The sequence below is a fragment of the Melopsittacus undulatus genome, chromosome 7 (genome assembly GCF_012275295.1).
Source record: "Melopsittacus undulatus isolate bMelUnd1 chromosome 7, bMelUnd1.mat.Z, whole genome shotgun sequence".
Classification (NCBI taxonomy): domain Eukaryota; kingdom Metazoa; phylum Chordata; class Aves; order Psittaciformes; family Psittaculidae; genus Melopsittacus; species Melopsittacus undulatus.
Genome location: NC_047533.1, coordinates 24,709,880 through 24,728,845, shown reverse-complemented (window position 1 = coordinate 24,728,845; position 18,966 = coordinate 24,709,880). Strand labels below are relative to the sequence as shown.

The 18,966-nt window shown below is 43.0% G+C and overlaps 1 protein-coding gene across 10 annotated transcripts in view; it reads left to right on the top strand.

The window, feature by feature from the left end:
• APBB2 (amyloid beta precursor protein binding family B member 2) overlaps positions 1-18,966 on the top strand; it is a 184,884-nt gene that overhangs the window by 154,103 nt on the left and 11,815 nt on the right. Inside the window, exon 1 of one of the 10 annotated variants that reach the window (XM_031048932.2) lies at positions 3,416-3,572. The exons of 8 other annotated variants lie outside the window; for them this stretch is intronic. In XM_031048932.2, coding sequence (XP_030904792.2) covers positions 3,529-3,572 — 44 coding nt within the window. In that variant the 5' untranslated portion in view covers positions 3,416-3,528. Of the gene's footprint in view, positions 1-3,415; positions 3,573-3,779; positions 3,832-18,966 lie in introns of those variants that run through there. One more of the 10 variants, XM_031048933.2, reaches the window with a different exon arrangement.

Below are 18,966 nucleotides of genomic sequence, written 5' to 3'. Positions count from 1 at the left end.
CATTTTCTTCTTCAAATTTTCTGTATGTGAAACCCTTGGATCCAGTCCTGGCACATGCTCAGGTTGAACATGAGGGTATCAGCCACTGTCAGTGTTTTTGTTTCTTCAGTCCAGCCACAGCTCTGCTGGTATTACTAGAGCTGTGTGATGGAATATACTCAGTATTTTGCTCTGAGGTAAATAGCTTCTGGCCATGCAGTAGGAATATTTGATCCCACACCACTGTGCCTAGAGTATAAGCTAATTTCATTTACTTGAATGCCCTGCTGTTCACTTGCAGTTTAACCAGAGAATTGGACACACCATCACTGATGAGTGAGTGGAGATCTGCCCAGATTCATAAGGGTGTTAAATATCCGCTCCCTGGTGATGAGCTTGGCTAAGCCTTGTCTCCAGTGAGAAACACAGCAGCTTCAGGGCATACAGCCCAGCTGGGGCCCTAATGAGATGGCGGCACCTGATAGATGAGAGAGGCTTGGACAACATGTTTTGCATTAATACACAAGGCATGCCCTAAAACACCCCTGCTGCCTTCACTGTGGCACTTTTGGCAGTGCAGGAGTTGGATTTCTTAGATCTTTGGGAGCTGAGAGCTCTCCTGGGCAGTTTTCACCTTGCCAGGGCTGGCTGCTTGTGATACTTCTGTCAGTGTGAATTTGACTCGTTACCTGCTGCAAGCTCATTTCTTTATCAGCCCATAGGCAAACTGCAATACAGAGGTCCTTCCTGCCTAGTAATATGACTGTAAGCTCACAGCTCTGTTTGGCAATGGGAAATGAGACTCGGTGTAGTGTTTGCACTGGAAATTCTTTCACAAGGTTTATGGTAGCAGTTGTCTGTCAGCCAGATGCTGAGTGCTGCAGCTTCCACGACTGCTCTCAAAACTTAAGTTATTGATGCTAATTCTTTAAAACACAGTTCATGAAAGAAGATTTCTGTGTGAGTTTTCCCTTTCATTCTCAGGTTACATATATTGGGCCAAGTAAACTGCAAGGGATGAAAAATGAGACACCACCACCCCCCAAAGCCTATACCTAGAATTTTAAATTCATATTTGAATTCACATTTTTGGTGGGATAGAGGTTTAGTAAAGTTAAGTTTTGCCAGAACAAAACCCACGAAGCACAGTTCTAGCTACTAAGCAAATTGTATGTGCACAAATGGGAAGACATTGGCCCCAAATTGTGTTTCATTTTCAGAAAATGCCTGCTGGCCAAACCCTGGGAGATTTTCCTGTTGCTGGTGGCAGAGGTAAATCTGTTGCCCTTTTCATAGTCAGCAACTAGAACCAACAAATTCAGAGGAACTAAAAGTGTGAGGTAAGGGAAAGGGAAGCTGAAATGCTGACATAAGGGCAAGTTATTTCTCAACAAAGGCAGCATGTTTGTATCCAGTCATACTGTTACTGAAAGGGGCACAGGCAGTAAGTATCACATCTGTCACATACCAGAGTATCAAAACCACACAGGATTATAATTCAGTTCCAGTTCATTTTCTGGATAGCCAGCTAAGAATTTCAAGACTGAGATGTAGTTTTAATTACAGGGTTTTTTTACAGGATTCCAAAATTCTGCTGAATCTCTTTTCTTATACTGAAGAATGTTCAGAAAAGAGTGGTTCTCTCCCACAGACTGTTCCAGCATATTAAAATGGCACAGTCTGGCTTCTATCCTTAGAAGCCTTTTAAGTCAGTCTGACATTGTTCTCACAAGTGCTGTTGTTTGGCCAGCTGGAAGGCTACCATATCCTGTTGAATGCTACGTGTTGAGAGTAAAAGCAGAGAACAGCAAAGAAATAGGGTAGCTGTCATAGATATCAGGTTAATTCTGCTTTCATTTGCAAATTTAAATCAGTTATGTTAAATACATAATGGAACCTGGATTAAAAATGTAGTACATGTGTATTCTATTGCATTTAACCAGTTTCAGGTGCCATTTTGCTTGTTCATAAAAATGCCTCTTTCTTTCCCCACAATTAAGTTCTGCATTTATGTCAAAGCTTTTGAGAATTTACTTGTTTGCTTCAGTGCAGAAACTATCACATGGATTTGAATTCTTGTTAGCACTGGGCGTCCAGCACATCCAAGAAAGGGAGAGTTGGATCTGTTTCTTCGTAGGCAGCATCAACAGATTTGTTTATGAAATTCCAACCTGTTACTCCTGTGGAAATCAGTGGAAAGCTTTCAGCACAGCACAGGTTGTTGCTTGGTCCATGATATGTAGGAGGGAGGGAGGGAAGGAAGGAACCTCACTAGATTCTCAGGGTGTATTTAGGTGGTGAACAAGCGTCCTGCTCCCAGTGCATCTGTGTGGCTGGAAGAAGTGACTTAACTGCTTTTCACCCTCTGAAACCTGCTGGTGTAGATACCCATGGTCATGTTCCCTGCCCTGCTTTCACTCGTGTTGAGCTCGGCTAGTTTAAAGAGGCTGGTTGGTAAGCATTTGCCATGTTGGCTCATTTTCCCTGAGGAGGGAAAGATCTGATCCCTTGGATGGAGAAGGGTGATGTGTAGGGTGATGACCCATGTCCTCACACCATTGCAGTTGTTCCTTGGTTGGAGTTTACCTGCCCCCAGTCATCTCCTGCATCAGGGAGGAGTGATGCACAGTGCCACAGGTAGCTGTGAAAGCTGAATACCTCGGGTAGGGATTTAAACCCTGCCACTTTCTGAGCAGAGCCCCTGGGGAAGCAGCTCCTTATTGTTCATTGAGTACGTTTGATGGGGAGTTTTGCCAAATAAAAACCAGAGCTCCAGAAGCATTGTGTTTACCAGCAACATCTCTAAATTAGGTTTACTGTTATTGCATGTGCCAGTCCTCACAAATCAAATTATTTGGTGTGTTTCTTTTTACAGCTCAAGGATAAATCTCACTTCTAGCATAAGCAGGTGTAATTTCACTGAAGTAAAAGGCAGTTGCACTTCTGTCTGAATTTTTTGATTTGTCTGTAAATCTTTGCTGTCTTTTAAAGATACTTGCTTTCACTGTTGCATTCAGAGTCATGCTGTGAAAGCTTTGTACTGGTTTTGGAAAACTGGGAGGGGAAGACTCCCTGCGCGCTTCAGCTTTCCCCAAAAGATTGCTTCTGTCACAGCAGATTAATCTTGGAATTTTACAGGCTAGAAACACAATGCGTAGCAACGGAGATTTGTTGAAGGTGGGGGAGGAGGAGAGGGGCCTCTTCCGCAGGTCAGAGAGTGGGGAGTGGGCAAATTGTAAAAGCCATGGGAAGGGAGGAGAAGACACACCCCTGATGAAGCGGTGCCTTCCAGGGAGAAAGCAACACCCACTGTCTCACAGCTGGAACCGGCAAACACAAGTGTGCACAGTCTGTGAGGAGAGTGGGAGCTGACATGATGTGCTTCAACTCAATGCAAAATGAATGAGCTGCTGTTCTCAGGGGCTTTTCCGCCCCCGTCGTTGAAGTGCAACTACACGGCTGCATCAAGTGTACTTTGCATCATCTGGTGCCTAGTTACATGCTAACGGAGACGGGGGCTAGGCAGAGCATTGAGTTGGGTGCTTGTGTATGACGTGCTTGGCATTAAATTCGTGTTTGCTGCAACAAAAAAGGTAAGAAACTTGAAAAAGTGACAAGAGAAAACCGTCAGCCTCCCACCCCAGACAGCAGTCTCATGTTAGGAATAGCTATGTATCAAACTGTATTTTCAAAGCTATGGTTCATTAGTCTAACGCTTCTGTGTGGATGCCTGCAAGGCAAATTACAGCTCCTAGTGTGACAAAGGCAAGTCGGATTTCTTTTCTCCAAAGCTGACACTTAACAACCTTCAGGAGAGCGCTGTAATAGAAATGCTGGACTGTGTGCTGAGCGGTGAGTATGTGATGCCGTTTTCCCTCTCCTTTATCCCTTCTGATGTTGCTCATTTGAGCAGTAAGATAACTAATGGATCCTAATGATTAATAGGTTTGAAGGACTATGTTCAGCACAGAATTACATGTTCTTAAACTGGCTGTGGTTACTGGCTGCATATTGAACAGCATGATTCTACAGAGGATGATCACAATTTGTTTTTACTGGTAATGCTGTATTAATGGATAAAAAGATGCTGTATTTAAGAATAGTAGAAACCTCATTTAGTGAAGAGAAGAAACCCTGTGTTTTCCCCCAGATGTACAACACCTGTATAGTTATTTATGTGTAATTCCCAGCTAACTTCTGGCTAGCCAGTCTAGGCTTTCTTCTTTCAGCCCATAATTGACAATGGAGATTGTGCAGTTTGAAATGATTGCAGAGCTCCAAAAGAAGTAAACAGGTTTAAAGACAGAAGTATTGTACTGGGGGGGGGAGGGGGGGGAGGAGGGGGAGGATATACATGCATGTAAAAATATACTTAGCTGAAGTGAAATAGTTAATGGCTCTTTTGACAGAAGAGGAAACTTCATGATTTAAATGTAATATATTACCTTGAGATCACTGTGCTTGCTTAATCCTATCTCTGTTCATAAAGTATTTGCAGCAGGAGAAATGTCATTGATTTGTTAATTGATACATAGCTTTGAATCCTCATTACTCTGGGTGCAGGGAGGAGGGAAGAGCGACATTCATCTTTGTCTTTAAACTCAGCATCTTCACTCCTAAGTTTCTCTCATGTTATGGAACCTCATTGCTCTCCCTGCTCTGCAGAATTTTTTCTTTTTGAAAGGATAGCAAACACTTCTGAGTCTTGATCTCTATCAGGGAAATATATGAAGTGTTTAATCTCTTAAAACTATGGCCTTAATTAGGTCTTTGTAGCTGTTGCCTTGCAATTAATGTAATTATAACAACTTGTGGGTGATGGAAATGATATTGTTTAGCCCTGGAGCATTTCGTATTAAAAATTGGGTTATTTATTTTCATAAGGAGTTAGAGGAGGGGAAAGGTAGTGGGCGTTCATTATGTAGGACCAGTTAGATTTTTTTTTTTTTTAAGTACTGGTTAGTTTTCCCTTCTTCAACAGTGGATGTGTATGAGTAAATAACCCTATCTATAAAGATATTTTAAAAACTAATCAGAATTCAGATGAGGATCAAACTGTGTGAACTGGTATTTAAGGTAATTAAGGAGTTGCTGTAGTCTGTTGAGCAAGGTTTTCTGGTTTGCTGTTTGGAGTTTGCTGCGTTTTGTGATGTGAAGTAAAACTCTGTTACTGGGTACAAAATTCTGTTCTAATCCATATTAGAGTGCTAGTATTGATTCAACTGCTCCATATAGCTTTAATTTGTGTTAGAGTGCAGACTTTGCTCCACTGTAGTTTGAGGTAAGCTGAGATAAGTTTATTGTCTAGGTGAAGTTAATCCAGGTCAAAACCTGACATTTAACAGTTCTAAGTGAGGGAATATAAAGTCAGTAAATTGTATTCAGTTTAATTTCCTGCTATTAGAAAATAACCAGCATGTACCTGGTTTGGTATCTGCCAAAGAAAACAAGATCCTCCTTTTTTTTTGTTGTTGCTGTTGTATTTTGATGTGATATTTAATGCCTTCTCTGGATGTTTTTAAGAAGTTTCCAAATTAGAAATATCTTTATGGCTGAATTTAATAATTCTTAAAATAAAAAATATCAGTCATAACCAACTGATACATCTAAAATGGTGGGCTAGTGATCTGGGGAAAGGTGGCCTACTGTTCAAAGTTCCTTCCATGCTTCCAGAAATGTGCTCGTTTTCCCTAACAAGCCAAATATGACATTTCCTAAGGAGAGGAGGCCTGCAGCAGGTTATAAAGGATGCCCGTAGCTTACTTCAGGAACAGAGGTGCCTGGGGTGGCCATGTCCTTCAAGGAGCTGTAACTGCACTCTTTCATCTCAGGTCTTCAGTCATCATTCGGTGTGTGCAGGTGGGAGAAACCCTGAAGAAATGGTGACCTGAAGTTGCTTATTTATAGAGAGGCCTTGAGTAATAACAAGGAACAAGCTTGCTTGTCAGATACCACTGTGATGTCTAGCACCCAGACTATCAAGGGGACTTACTGATTCAGAGCTTCTGGTCTCAAGAACACAATTCAGTCTTTCAAAAATTTGGATTCATATAACATGTCAGGCTGCCTCATGTTTTATTTTTAGTTAAAAAATAGAATCTGAGTTATAGTAGTCTTCATAATATATAATAAGCAACAGAAGGCTAGATCAAGCCATTAATTTTTAAGCAGAAATCTTTTTGCTATCAGTGGAGAATTGCTTAAAAATTGATGGCACAATCTGGTCCACAGTGAACAGGGGGCTTCTGCAGAAAGCCTTAGTTGTACTATTACTCAGTGTTCATCCTGGTGGTAGCAGGGACCTAGAAACCCAAGGCTAGTCTGCTGGAACAGTCAGATATTTGCTGGAAGACAGAAGGCTTAAAGACTGTTTTTAAAAAAAAGTAAAAGTTAAAGTCACAAACCCCTTAGAAAAATTCTGAATCACAGCTGTTTTCCTTTCAGGGAAAGCAACTGTATTTCTCTAATGGCATACATAAGTGAAGGACATAATAATTCACTAAGCAACAGAGAGGCTTCCAGATGCACAGAAATGAAGGTTGTTTCCTTTATTTGTTAATCGTGTGTTGCTGAGGTGTAAATACATTTTACGTAAACATTTGCTGCATTAAGTGCTACTAGACTTCATAATTGCAAATTAGAAAACCAGAGTAGGGCCTCTTCTGTGCCTCAGAGGATATGCTTGGGAGAGTACTTCCAACTGTAAATGAAGATGAAAGGCTTGTGACATGCATCATTATTCTCAATCAAGTAAAACATATTTTACTCCACTAAAACTCTGCAGTAATTGAAAGCAAAGACATTTCAGTTGGTTATTATCTCTTGGGAAGAGAGATGGTCTGGGCTGTTGCTGTATGGTCCCACATGAACATGCTGCTTATAGGTATGGTCCCATGTGAACATGTTCAAAGATCATGGAGGTGGGAGGGCAGTCCTCTACTTGCTCAGGATGTAGGTGACACATGGCAGCCTGATTTTCTCTGATCTGCTTAAAAAGACAACTGAGGAGATTGCAGTCAGACTCCAGGGAAAGCTACAGGAATGAAGAGGCATGAAGTGCCTCTTCAACCTGTTAACTTTAACCTGTTAACCTCTTCAACCTGTTAGCTGCATGCCCAATCACAAAAATGGGTGGTCTGTAGACTTAGCTCTGCCAGGTACAAGGGAGTAAACTCCTAACGCTCTCCCAGGCTCATGTGCAGAACAGTGCCCCACTAAAACAGCAGCTGAGCATGGGAGCATCACCTTGATTTTTCACTGTCTTATTGGAGATTCCACCAAGAACAAAATCTGTTGGGTTTGTTGGTGTGGTTTGCTCTCTGTCACACTGTAGTCTTACAGTGGCCCTTGTTGAAGTCAAAGACACAACAGTAGCTACCCTGAAGTGTCTGGAGCCCAGGACATCTGTCCTGGTCACAGGAATGAATGGCCACTGGGAGACTTGAGAAGCTGGGGCTCTCAGGCATGTCTTTTCGTCCCTGACAGCCTCCCTCTGCCCAATGCTGAGATGGGCCCGTAGCTAGTCCTCTCTGTAAGCACCTCCAGCTGGACAGTGCATCTCCATCCTGTGCATTGAGGCTACAGTCACAGGTAAAAAGTTGACCTGGGAAGGACTGCAGCGGGTCACCTTAGACCAGCCTCCTGCCCAAAGCGGAGCAGGGTTCAGGATAATGTCAGGGCTGGTTTTGGTTGATGTGTTTCAAAACCTCCAAGAGCAGAGGTTGCACGGCCTCCTGGAGTATCTCTCTGGGATTACCCATTCTTGGCAAAGAAACTTGGGTTTGCTCTGTTTTTCTAAAGCTCCCATGAGTGAGTGATAGACACCAATTAGATCCTCATCCCCAGGCTAAACAGGTATATCTCATTTCCAGGCTAAATAAGCATGGTTCCTGCAGCCTTGGTTGCCCGCAGCTGGGCTCACACTAGTGTGTCACTCTCTCCCATGTACTGGTAGGCCCAAACCTACACGTAGAAATGTAGATATGGCTTCATGAGTGCCATGTGGAAGGTGTTTTTGGGAGGACAGGTTAGCATTGTGTCCTGAGCTTATCCCACTCCCAGTGAAATCTCAATTATCCTTCAGCTTGTGGGGTGGGCATTGTATGCCAACAAAAACAATAATTCCATAATTCAAAAAAACTTCCATCAGTCACTGATGTACAAAAGGTGGGGCTGGAAGGAGAAATTGTCTTATACTCAAGCACTGCTGCATACTGTGCAGACCTCTCATACAGGATAGTGCCCCATCAGTTACACTGCTCTGCAACTGTCTGGCATCTGCTGTGTCCCAGGGCTGGGACAGCCCTCTGGGAGAGGAGTGTGGAGGTGATCAGGGATGCAGGCACCCTTGGCAATGCTGTAATGTGCTGCCTCCAAAGGTGATTGAAATCCAAAGGGGAAGGAGACTGTTCACCCCCTTCCGGGGCAGGCAGCGTCCCCTCGGGGCTCACTCTGGGACAGGAGCTCCCTTTGCACACCTCTGCAGGCTGTTTTCCTTGCAGGTTTTGGCCTTTTCCCCTCAGAAAATAATCTCAAATCCTATGTAGCAGCCCTGACACAATTTTCTAGGTATTATCTTCCCATGTTATTGGCAGGCTCTGGCTTGACCTCTTTTAACTCGGTCAGCTTGGAAAAGGATATGTAGAGCATTCCGAAGCACTTGCACAGCTGCTCTTGCAGCATTTCTGGCACTTGGAGCCATCAGCAAAATCTGCTGTTTGAACTGCAGCTTTCCTTGTCTGCTTTTTAGCCTTGGGGTGATTTTAATTTATTTATAGAAGTTTAAAGGTAAATCAGCCAACCATATCTGACCTACCAGAATGTGACATTGAATACAGGCAAATAGTCTTTTGTGTAAAAATTATTCATAAATTACAAGCACTCTGTGAGGAGATACTGGGCTAACTGAAAAGCTGTCATTAACTGGTTAGAAACAGGATGCAGCCCCCCTTGATTCACGTGCATCCCATGGTGTGGGAGCCCCGCTGGTCCCTCGCTGTCTGGTGAAGTCCAGCAACCCAACTGCTTGTATTTTTCTCTTACCTTCCTGAATTTCCTCCTGTGCTCTTTTCTTTGTCTGTGCTGACAGCAGCAGTGGTGATTGCTCTGTACAATTGTATCTTGTGTAACAATAGGGGAATAAACAGATCTCCCTCTGAGTTTGCACCAGCAGGTCATGTTTTGCATCTAACTGTACTGTGTTCAAAATCTAGTAGATCCAATGCATGTCTTTCCCCTCACCCCCACACCTCCCAGTACATAGTATCTAAATTGGTGGAATATATTTCCAATATAAAGCTTTTTCTGTTTGTCCACTTCATATAAAGCCAGTGATTAATGCATGAAGAAAATTATTTTGCTTCTCATACTACTTAGAAACATTGTACTTTCTGGAAAGTAAAAGTGATACAGCTTTTCTATTATGATTGTCAAATTGGCACTGAAATATAGGGGCAAGGGCCATTTAGGCTTGAAAAACTTCCAGTATTTGCAATACTGAGATCTAATTTTAACCTCTTAATATATAAAATGCTAGCAATAAGCATGGTGAAGTACTTGTTGATTCTGGAAAGCCCAGTAGAAAGCCCATGTAGCCAAAGCAAAGGAATGAGTGGAGTTTTGGTTGAGGAGAACTCTACAGGTCACCACTGAATATTGAAATAGGGAAGCTCCCAGTTCACTACATGGAAGGAAGTGGAACAAAGCAGCCCATGTTTCTTCTTTACAATGCAGCTAATGCTCCCATTGTAGAATTTCTGGAAATGTCCATTACATTTGTTAAATATGGATCTTCTTTCCAACTTGACTGCTTTTGTTGAACAGCCCAGGCTGGAAGGATGAGAAGACCATCTGATCCAGCCTTTCATGGGAAAGGGAGCCTAGATGAGTCTGTCTAGCACCCTTTCCAGTCACTTCCTGAAAACCTCCTTTGAGGGGGACTCTACCATATCCCTAGAGAGGTTGTTCCAGTGAATTGTTGTTTTTCACAAGGAGCCACATGGTGATTAAAAGGGGCAACAGGTACAAGTTGCACCAGGTGAGGTTTCATCTCAAAATAAGAAAGAAATTAGGTCTCTAGGTATGTACATATGCATCCATGTATGGCTTACATTTCAGTGTTGGACAGAAGAATCAGCTAACCATGTGCAGGTTTAGTCAAAACCTGGCTTAGAAAGCCTATGTTTTTCAGATCTACTTACTAAGCCATTTCTTAGTAAGCAACAGATCAATTCCTGTAAGCTTTGCAAGCTTGATAAAGTGAGATGTCTAATGGGAATTGGATCCCTTCCCTTCAGTGTGCTCTGTCATTAATCCTGCCCTTATTGCTTGAGATGAGATGATTTTTCCACTCCACTGCTTTTTCTCAGGGTCAGTCACAAACTAGGATGCTGTATGGCCCCACATTTTTGTGCACAGTGCATGAATCTTGCTCACATGTTTACTGGAGGTGAGACCTTCCTAAAAGAGGGGAGTTTTTGAGATGCATGCAGGGCAGGAAAGCAGGACTAAGACTAAGCGTTCTCTTCTGGAGAATGATTATTAACCGTGTAGAGACACTGTACATTGCATAAAGTGTTGTCCTGTTTTTAAGAAGGGCTGGGCAGAAGCAGGCAGCAACCCACCTCATTCCCAGCACAACTAACCCTTTGTGGTAATGTGATGGGAAACTGTGTGCTTTTCATGTGACAGCTCCAGAAGTGCAAGTGTACCTGCAGACTCGCATTGCCGGTGTTCCATGATGCCTGGTGTGACCTAGAAAGCAGGTAGCAGGGGCTCAGGCAGGGAGCAGGGCAAAGCAATTCAGCAGGGGGGGAAGGGATAATGGTTAATTTGTGATTGCAAAAGTGCTTCAGAAATGAAGGTATGTAGTGGTTTTATACATCGTGGCTTCAGCTCAGTGCTCGTGTGAAGTTGCTCCCCAGGCTGTCACTTCTTCACAGTACAACTTTCAGAGGAGCCCAGGTGACCTTGGGGCGTGAGCTTTTGGAAAAGGCATTAAACAAAATCATTACAATCTTTCTACTCTTCCAGTTTAAACAACATAAGGTTTTCACAGCCTGATGAATTGTTCTGGTTTGTTTCATCTGTGTCTACTCTAAATTGTCTGCTTTAAATAATGTTATTTTGGAAGGACAGTCCATGCACTTTCTTGTAGCTGTTTTTGCGTCCTGCATACTACTTCCCGGACTTGTGTGTGGTATTTTAAGCTTGATTACCTCCCACTGTTGAAATGTCTGTGCTGCCACTCTTAAGTTCAGCTGATGCCTGTTGGCTTCATTGCATGTTTCCAAAAATATGAACTTCCGAGCAACAGGATTCAAGGAAAGTAAGTATCTAAAGGAAATAGTGTCAGTATACTTAGATACACTATGCTACTAACAAACAGCAAATGTTAAGTGTACAGCACTTTCAGCTACCCTGTCTCGTCCTATGCTGGAGCTCTGACTGCATGAGTGCTTTCTAACTTGCTCTTTCTATTTCTTCATGCTTCCCTGGATTCAGAGAGAGGTAAATGATTTTTGGTTTTCCATGTTCATGTTTATCTTTCTGGCATGCATCAAACAATGTTGTATCAGTTTGCTTGTATTGGTGAATAAACTTCAGAGAGTATCTCTCTGTCACCTTGCTATTAACAGTATTGTCAAGTTGATATTGCCTGCTGGGTTTTTTTTGGGGGGGTTTTCAGGTCCCAAACCCTCTAGTACTAGAACAGTTTAAAATTATGCATAGCTGTGGGGTTTTGATATTTGCTTCTAGTGTTTGAGTTTAAAATTTAGATATTGTTCTCTGCAGTTTGAAATGCAAGAAAGTTGTATTAAAATACTGAATTCCTACCTTTTACTTAAAAAATGAAAAACCCATCAAACTGGTAGTGGTTTGGGATGGGGTTCTTTTGGGGGAAGGGGAATTTTTTGGTAGTGTTTGGTTTGTTGGGCTGGGGTTTTTTCTTACCCATCCCTCTTGGCAGGGAATTTCAGAGCTAAGTTTAGCAAGAGTTGGAAATGTCGATGTTTATTCCTATTTTTGGTATTTGTTTCAGATATGGCTGGGTTGGTTGCTTGTCTTTTGAGTTAGAAGAAAAGTTGTCCCCAGTACATTTGATTTGTTTAGATGTACAAAGGGATCATTTGGGATTCTCTACAATGCTTCCTGTTTCATGGGAGTGCAGACAGTAAGGCATTGTAGTCAGGTGCTTTGCAACACAAGGGCTGCAGCCACTCCAAAGGCTCTTGCTGATAGAATTGCGTCCCACAGATGAGATTCAGGGTTTGTTTGCTTTTCTAAATTACAGGGTCTTGAAAGTGATACTGGGCAGAAGGAATGTGATTTAGAGATGTGGACTGTTCCTCATGTTTGCTTTGTGGAATATAATGAGAATAGTTTCCAGGCTTCACAGGGTTTAATCAATTCTTTAGGCAGTGTTGGCCTAGGCAAATGTTTGAACTTTCTAGACTGTGGATTTGCAATTTAATGTAGATTTCATGCATGTGAGGAGTGATGATCCTCTTAGACTAACACTAGCAAAAGTGTGCTGCAAGCAGATTTGTGGGTAGTGTCTTTGCACGGTTGCTGTGTTCTCTGTCTGAATAATAAAAAACAAAGAAGAACTAGTAAGTATTGCTTATAAACCAAATCACATTGCAGAGATTAAATGTTCTAGTCTAGTCTGTCGTCTTCAGTTAAATCTGTAGTAGTGCTTTGAGCGTCTCAACTTGGTGTATTTGTTTATTAAATCTTCAAATATTCCTTATAAACCAAGGCCCACATCTTCCAGTTAGATCTGTAAGATTGAAGTGTTGTTAAAAATACCTGAAGTACTTCTTTTCAAAATTGAATTTCTAGGATTTGCTGCAGAGAGCTGTTCAGATGTTCACAGGAATAATAAGATACTCCCTCAGTTACAGGAAATTCAACATTCATCAAAAATGCTAGAATGGCCAACCTGAGGAGTTAAACTACCACCACTTTGTGATGCTGCAGAGGAGAAGCAGCAACTACAATGGCCTTGAGGACCTACCTTATTTGTGTGCCTTTTCTTTGAAAACTGTTGCACAGGGTAGGAAGCAGCCCCCTGGCTGTGCACATTTCATAAATGTTGTGAAACACTTAAAACAAAAACAAACACCCTGAAAAATTTGCAGCAATAAAGTCAGTGGTTTTCACAGGGTCTGGCCCAGAAGTTGTCTTCCTCTAAGTCCTTTTACAAAACAAGCTGAGGTCTAAGTTGCTGCTTGACTTTCCAGTTTGTCCTATCTGTCTAGCAGTTGGTGAGCAGCAGTTAAGCCCCATCTCAGCCCTAAGCACCAGCTGGATGTGGCACACTGTTAGCTGGGACCCCTCATGCTGTCAGTGCTGCAGAAGCACAGAGTCCCCAGGGCAGTCTTGATGACCATGGCACATGTGATGGCTTTAAACTGATAGAGGGGAGATTTAGATTAGATATAAGGAAGTTCTTCCCTATGAAGATGGTGAGATGCTGACAAGTGCCCGAGTTGTGGCTGCCCCATCCCTGGCAGTGTTCAAGGACAGGTTGGACAGGGCTTTGAGCAACCTGGTCCAGTGGAAGGTGTCCCTGGCAGGCCATTGGAAGTGGATGATCTTTAAGGTCCCTTCCAGCCCAAACCAGTCCAAGAATCCGTAATACACTGTCCTCCTTGCCCTGACAGTAATACTTTCAGTCATATGATTGTGAGCTGAGGCTGGGAATGAGGACTAGCATGGAACATAAACCTTAGTACAATCTGTACTGTTGTCATTATGTTAATATGTCACAATGTCATTACATTGCTATGCCTCCAGCTCATGGATCTGGAGAGCTTCAATACTGAATTGTGCTTTGACATGATTCCACCTACATCAGTCATAGAATGGTTAGGATTGGAAAGGACCTGAAGATCATCTAGTTCCAACCCCCCTGCCATGGGCAGGGACACCTCACACTAAACCATATCACCCAAGGCTCTGTCCAACCTGGCCTTGAACACTGCCAGGGATGGAGCATTCACAACCTCCCTGGGCAACCCATTCCACTACCTCACCACCCTCACAGTAAAGAACTTCTTCCTTATACCCAATCTAAACCTCCCCTGTTTAAGTTTTAACCCGTTACCCCTTGTCCTGTCACTACAGTCCCTAGTGAATAGTCCCTCACCAACATCCTTGTAGGTCCCCTTCAGATATTGGAAGGCTGCTATGAAGTCTCCACGCAGCCTTCTCTTCTCCAGGCTGAACAGCCCCAACTTTCTCAGCCTGTCTTCATACAGGAGGTGCTCCAGTCCCCTGATCATCCTCGTGGCCCTCCTCTGTACTTGTTCCAACAGTTCCATGTCCTTTTTATGCTGAGGGCACCAGAACTGCACACAATACTCCAAGTGAGGTGTCACAAGAGCAGAGTAGAGGGGCAGGATCATCTGCCATCAGTCTGTGGCCTTTTGCAGGGCTGGAATATAGCCCTTGATTGTAGAAAGGGAAATGACTTGTAGCATCTCAAAACCATCTTTCTGGCTAATGAGGCAGTGGTGGCAAGGTTGACAGGAGTCCTGTCCCCTCCCCACAAGAGGAGGTGGTGGGCAGCATTGAAACACAGGAAGCGCATCTGGGAAACGACTTCTGCAGCTTCACAAGGATCAGGCTGCTGGAAGGAAATTGGAGTGAAAGTCATGCAAATACTCTCAGGCTTGGAAGTGCCGGGCTCTGAAGGGCTGCACCTATAGGTATCAGACCTATCAGCTCTGTAATTGTTTTAACACATTTTGGAAGCACAGAGCACTGTGGCAATGATAAAACATCAAAGAAAAACTGTCAGACTGTGTGTTTCAGGCTGCCAGATTAAAGCCTCCGAGTATTGCACAAAGTAGCCATAACTCCTCCTTGAGAGTTAGCAAATGACGTTATCAAGGAATGAAGCAAACAGCCTTTCAGCAGGGGATAATTTGCCCTACAAACTTTATGCATGAATTAGAAAAACAAGCTATGCTGTGTCAGTGCCAGACCATTTAAGGAGAGTTTCATAAATGCAGAACTGATGTTTTGTTGCAAGGAAGCCCTTTTTCAAGGCTTAAAAAAGAAAAGTCTCCCAAAAGTGTGTGCTTGGAAAGGCATTTTAACTGCATAGATCAAAAATTAATGGCCATGGTAATGTAGTGGTGGCCAGGTCTGCCACTCTGGGTTGTAGCTGGGGAGCAGCCAGAGAGCCAGGAGCAGTGTGGGGTGGAGTGCTTGGAGTGAGGAAGAATTGCAAGGCTTTTGTATGTTTTTAGGATTGCCAGCAACTGTCAGAAATGTAGGGAGAAGTAATTCTCTCCCACATCTCTCCCAACTCTAATCACTGAGGAGGAGTATGTGTGGTTAAATGCACTATAACTACCTGGGAAAAATGGGAAGGAGACTCGTGGGACTAGTTATTTTTCTTCCTCCTGCTGCAGGATTTGTTTCCAAAGTAGTTGGTATAGTCACCTGGAGGATGGGCTGTGGGTTTCCTTCGGAGGGTATAGAAGAGAAGCAGTGGTTTCATTCAGTTTCATTCTGGTATCTGGTAGGTGAAATGGAATTTGAAAGGCCCTCACAGTAAATTTTTTACAAACCAATTTTGCAGCTTGCGTGAATGCTACTTATTTCATCTAGCTCTGGTTTCTTACCTTTGGGGTTTTCTCCCTAAATTCACAGACTCCTTGATGTGACCTTAATAAAAATAAAATGTGACTCCTTAATAAAAAAAAAAACAAGTGAACCAACCAAAGTCTCAGGCTTCATTTCAGCTATAAGTCATTCCTCTTTCTCCTAGGTGAAAGAGCAGACCTGATTAAAAAAATGAAGTGTTAATCCAGAAGGTCTGTGATTTCTGTCATACATAATACTGCAGGGCTTCTTGGACCTCATCTTCTCTGCTGGTTGTGATACAAGAATATTTGTGTGTCATGAAAAAAACTCCACTGGAGCGTGGTCTTGTTGGTGTTAGATTTATCTCTTTTTCTTCTTACGTGTCACCTCTCACTTTCCTTTCTCCTCCTCTGCCAGTGAATGGCAGCATCCAGCCAGATGCCTTCTGACTCACTCTGCTGGTCAGCTCTTTGGGAAGCCTGAAGGTTATAGACTCAGGAGATGGTTCCCCACAGCCCAGCAGTGTGTGCTTTGTGACCCTGCAGTCACAGGAGTCTGTACATCAGCACAGGGAAATCAACAGTCACCTTCTGTAGGCTGTTCTGGATGAATTTCAATCAATTTTAAGCCAAGGCCAGGCAATACCGTTTTCTGGTTCAAGGATTCTTGTTACAATTTGCAGTATGTAAATCTGTAAAGCAATTTACATTTTCCTGCCTACCATTTTAATACAGTTGTTTTGAATAGCAGCAATTTAATTGTGATTGATAAGAGTAAAAAACATTATTCCAGACTTCAAGGGTAGGGCTTTGGTTTTGTTAACTAAAAAAAACCCCAAACCAGCCACAGTTCTACACTCCTTTGAAGAAACAAGTTTACAGAGAGAAGGTAATGGAGACTGTGCTGCTCTTTCAGGCTGTGCTTAATAGGACTTCAGCCTAGAAGAGGCAAATGGCAATGACTGGTACTCCAACAGGACAGCATTAACATAAATCATGTTTAATGTCATTCTGTTCACCCAGGGTTGAGCAGCTAAATGATGCTTAGCCAGGTGTTAAATAGGTATGGCTATCTGAGGTTTAGCAATTACTGTAGACATTGCCAACTGAGGAGGGAAAACGAGCAAATAAAAATGAAATTCCTTTCTCCTTAGCACCTTACATTGTCCTTGCAATTCTCTAAATTGCTTTATAAATGCCTGCCTCTGGTCCTGTACTCTTTCAAAAATTCTACTGAATTTTTACCTGTTGAGTGGAACCAGAGTTACCCACTTGTCCAGCAAAATAATTCTCTTCCTTATTTTTCTGGTTTTCTAGCTCTTTTCCAGAGCACTGATTTATATCCAGTTCCTGTAACTGGAAAGATGTTTTAATAAAAACTAGAAAACCCCACAACCTACTATGCAGTACCTCTTCTCTATAATCCTGTATCAACAGAAGTGGTGTTAAAAAGTTTTAAGAATATACAGCTTTTTTCTTCAACGAAGTATCATTGATCAATGTCACTGTGTGCTGTCAGAAGGGAGAAGGATGGTTTGTGTGCTCATTTTGATTGATGATTTGAATGCAGCTGGTGTTGGCGGGGTTATGTATGATGCAGTACCACAGGTTTTGAAGAACTCAGATTTCCAGCTCTGTCATGGCAGATTTACAGATGCAGGCCCTATTGTCTAAAGGTTTATGTATATTCACAATCCATGCATGTAATTAGCTGATTTACTTTTTCAAGCTGTTCAGTTATTTATAAGATGAAACATTGGTGTGTGAGTCTGAAGCACCACCACACTTTCACTAGCTTTCAGTAGTTGAAACTGATGTACTAGCTGGTATTTCATGTTCTCCTGTAATTGTGCCATACTGCCTTGTTTATGAATGCATACAATTACAAGCAGAAATACTTTGAGGAGCTGCAGTGCCAAGTGCTGGAGAGGCTGACTCTGTGTTACATGCACCACTGCAGTACTGAGGCAGCACTTGCTGAGCCCAGGCACGGACCAGGTGCCCCTGGTAGCACCTTCCTGGCACCCTCCAACCCCCTCACAGGAAGGAAGTGGTGTTTTTGCACTTCTTCAGGGTGATTCAGCACAAGTGGAATTTCACAGGACAAAAATGAGACATCTCATGCAGCACTGGGGACTCCCCAGGCTGCAACACCCAGAGACTTGCTGCAGGCAGTAGAGTTATCAGTGTTTCTTAAAGAACCCACCAGTATCCAGCTGTCGATGAAGGCATTGACAGCAGCCCTGCAGAGAAGGACTTGAGGGTACTGGTGTATACCTCTCACACTAATGGATGAAAAGCTGGGCATGACCTGTCAGTGGGCTTTCAACATCCCAAAAAGCCAACCCTATCCTGGGCTGCATTGAAAGAAATGTGACCAGCAGGTCAAGGGAGGTGATTCTGCTGCTCTGTTCTGCTCTTGTGACATCCCACCTGCACTACTGTGTTCAGTTCTGGGGCCCCCAGCACAAGAGGGACATGGACCTGTTTGAGTTAGTCCAGAGGAGGTCATGAATATGCTCAGAGGGATAGAGCACCTCTCCTATGAGGAAAGGCTGTGAGAGCTGGCCTTGTTCAGCCTGGAGAAGGCTCTGGGAAAACCTTGTAGTAGCCTTCCAGTACTTCAAGGGGCTTATAAGAAAGATGGGGACACATTTTTTAGTAGGACCTGTTGTGAAAGGACAAGGGGTAATGGTTTTAAACTAAAGGAGGGTAGATTCAGACTAGGTATGAGGAAGGAATTTTTTACCATGAGGGTGGTGGAATGCTGGGACAGAAGTTGTGGATGCCCCATCCCTGAAAACATTTAAAGTTATGTTGGACAAGGCTCTGAGCAACCTGATTTAGTGGAAGATGTTCATACCCAGTACAGGGGGCTTGCACTAGATGATCTTTAAAGGTCCCTTCCCACCCAAACCATTAAAAAAATAGTTATGCAGCAGTCTGTGGAGGAGAACATTAGGTGGCCTATAGGCTATACAGGCCTATAGGTGGCCTATAGGGCTGCTACCAGCTCTGTCAGAAAATCAACACATTGCATTTTGACTAAAAATAACATCTTTGTGGGCAGTATCTGCCCTTTGACAGTGAGCAAGTTTTTCTTGCATGTAAAGGAGAAGGGAGAAATCTTGATGAAGCTGTGGTACTTATGGCTAGAATCTAGATGGGAGCCTGCAATTTGCTTTTGAAACATTAAGCTAGGAGAAACCCTTTCTAAAGCAAGGCTTGGCACATGTACAGATGAGCCAGAAAGCATCATCTTTTTTTCCCAGGAACAAGATTCCAGCTGGAGCTCAGCATCTCTTGAAATTCCAGTGCAGAAAAAGGGAACAACATGCCAAAAGGCTCTTGCAGATTGTGGCTGAAGTGCTTGGGGTGTGCTTCATTG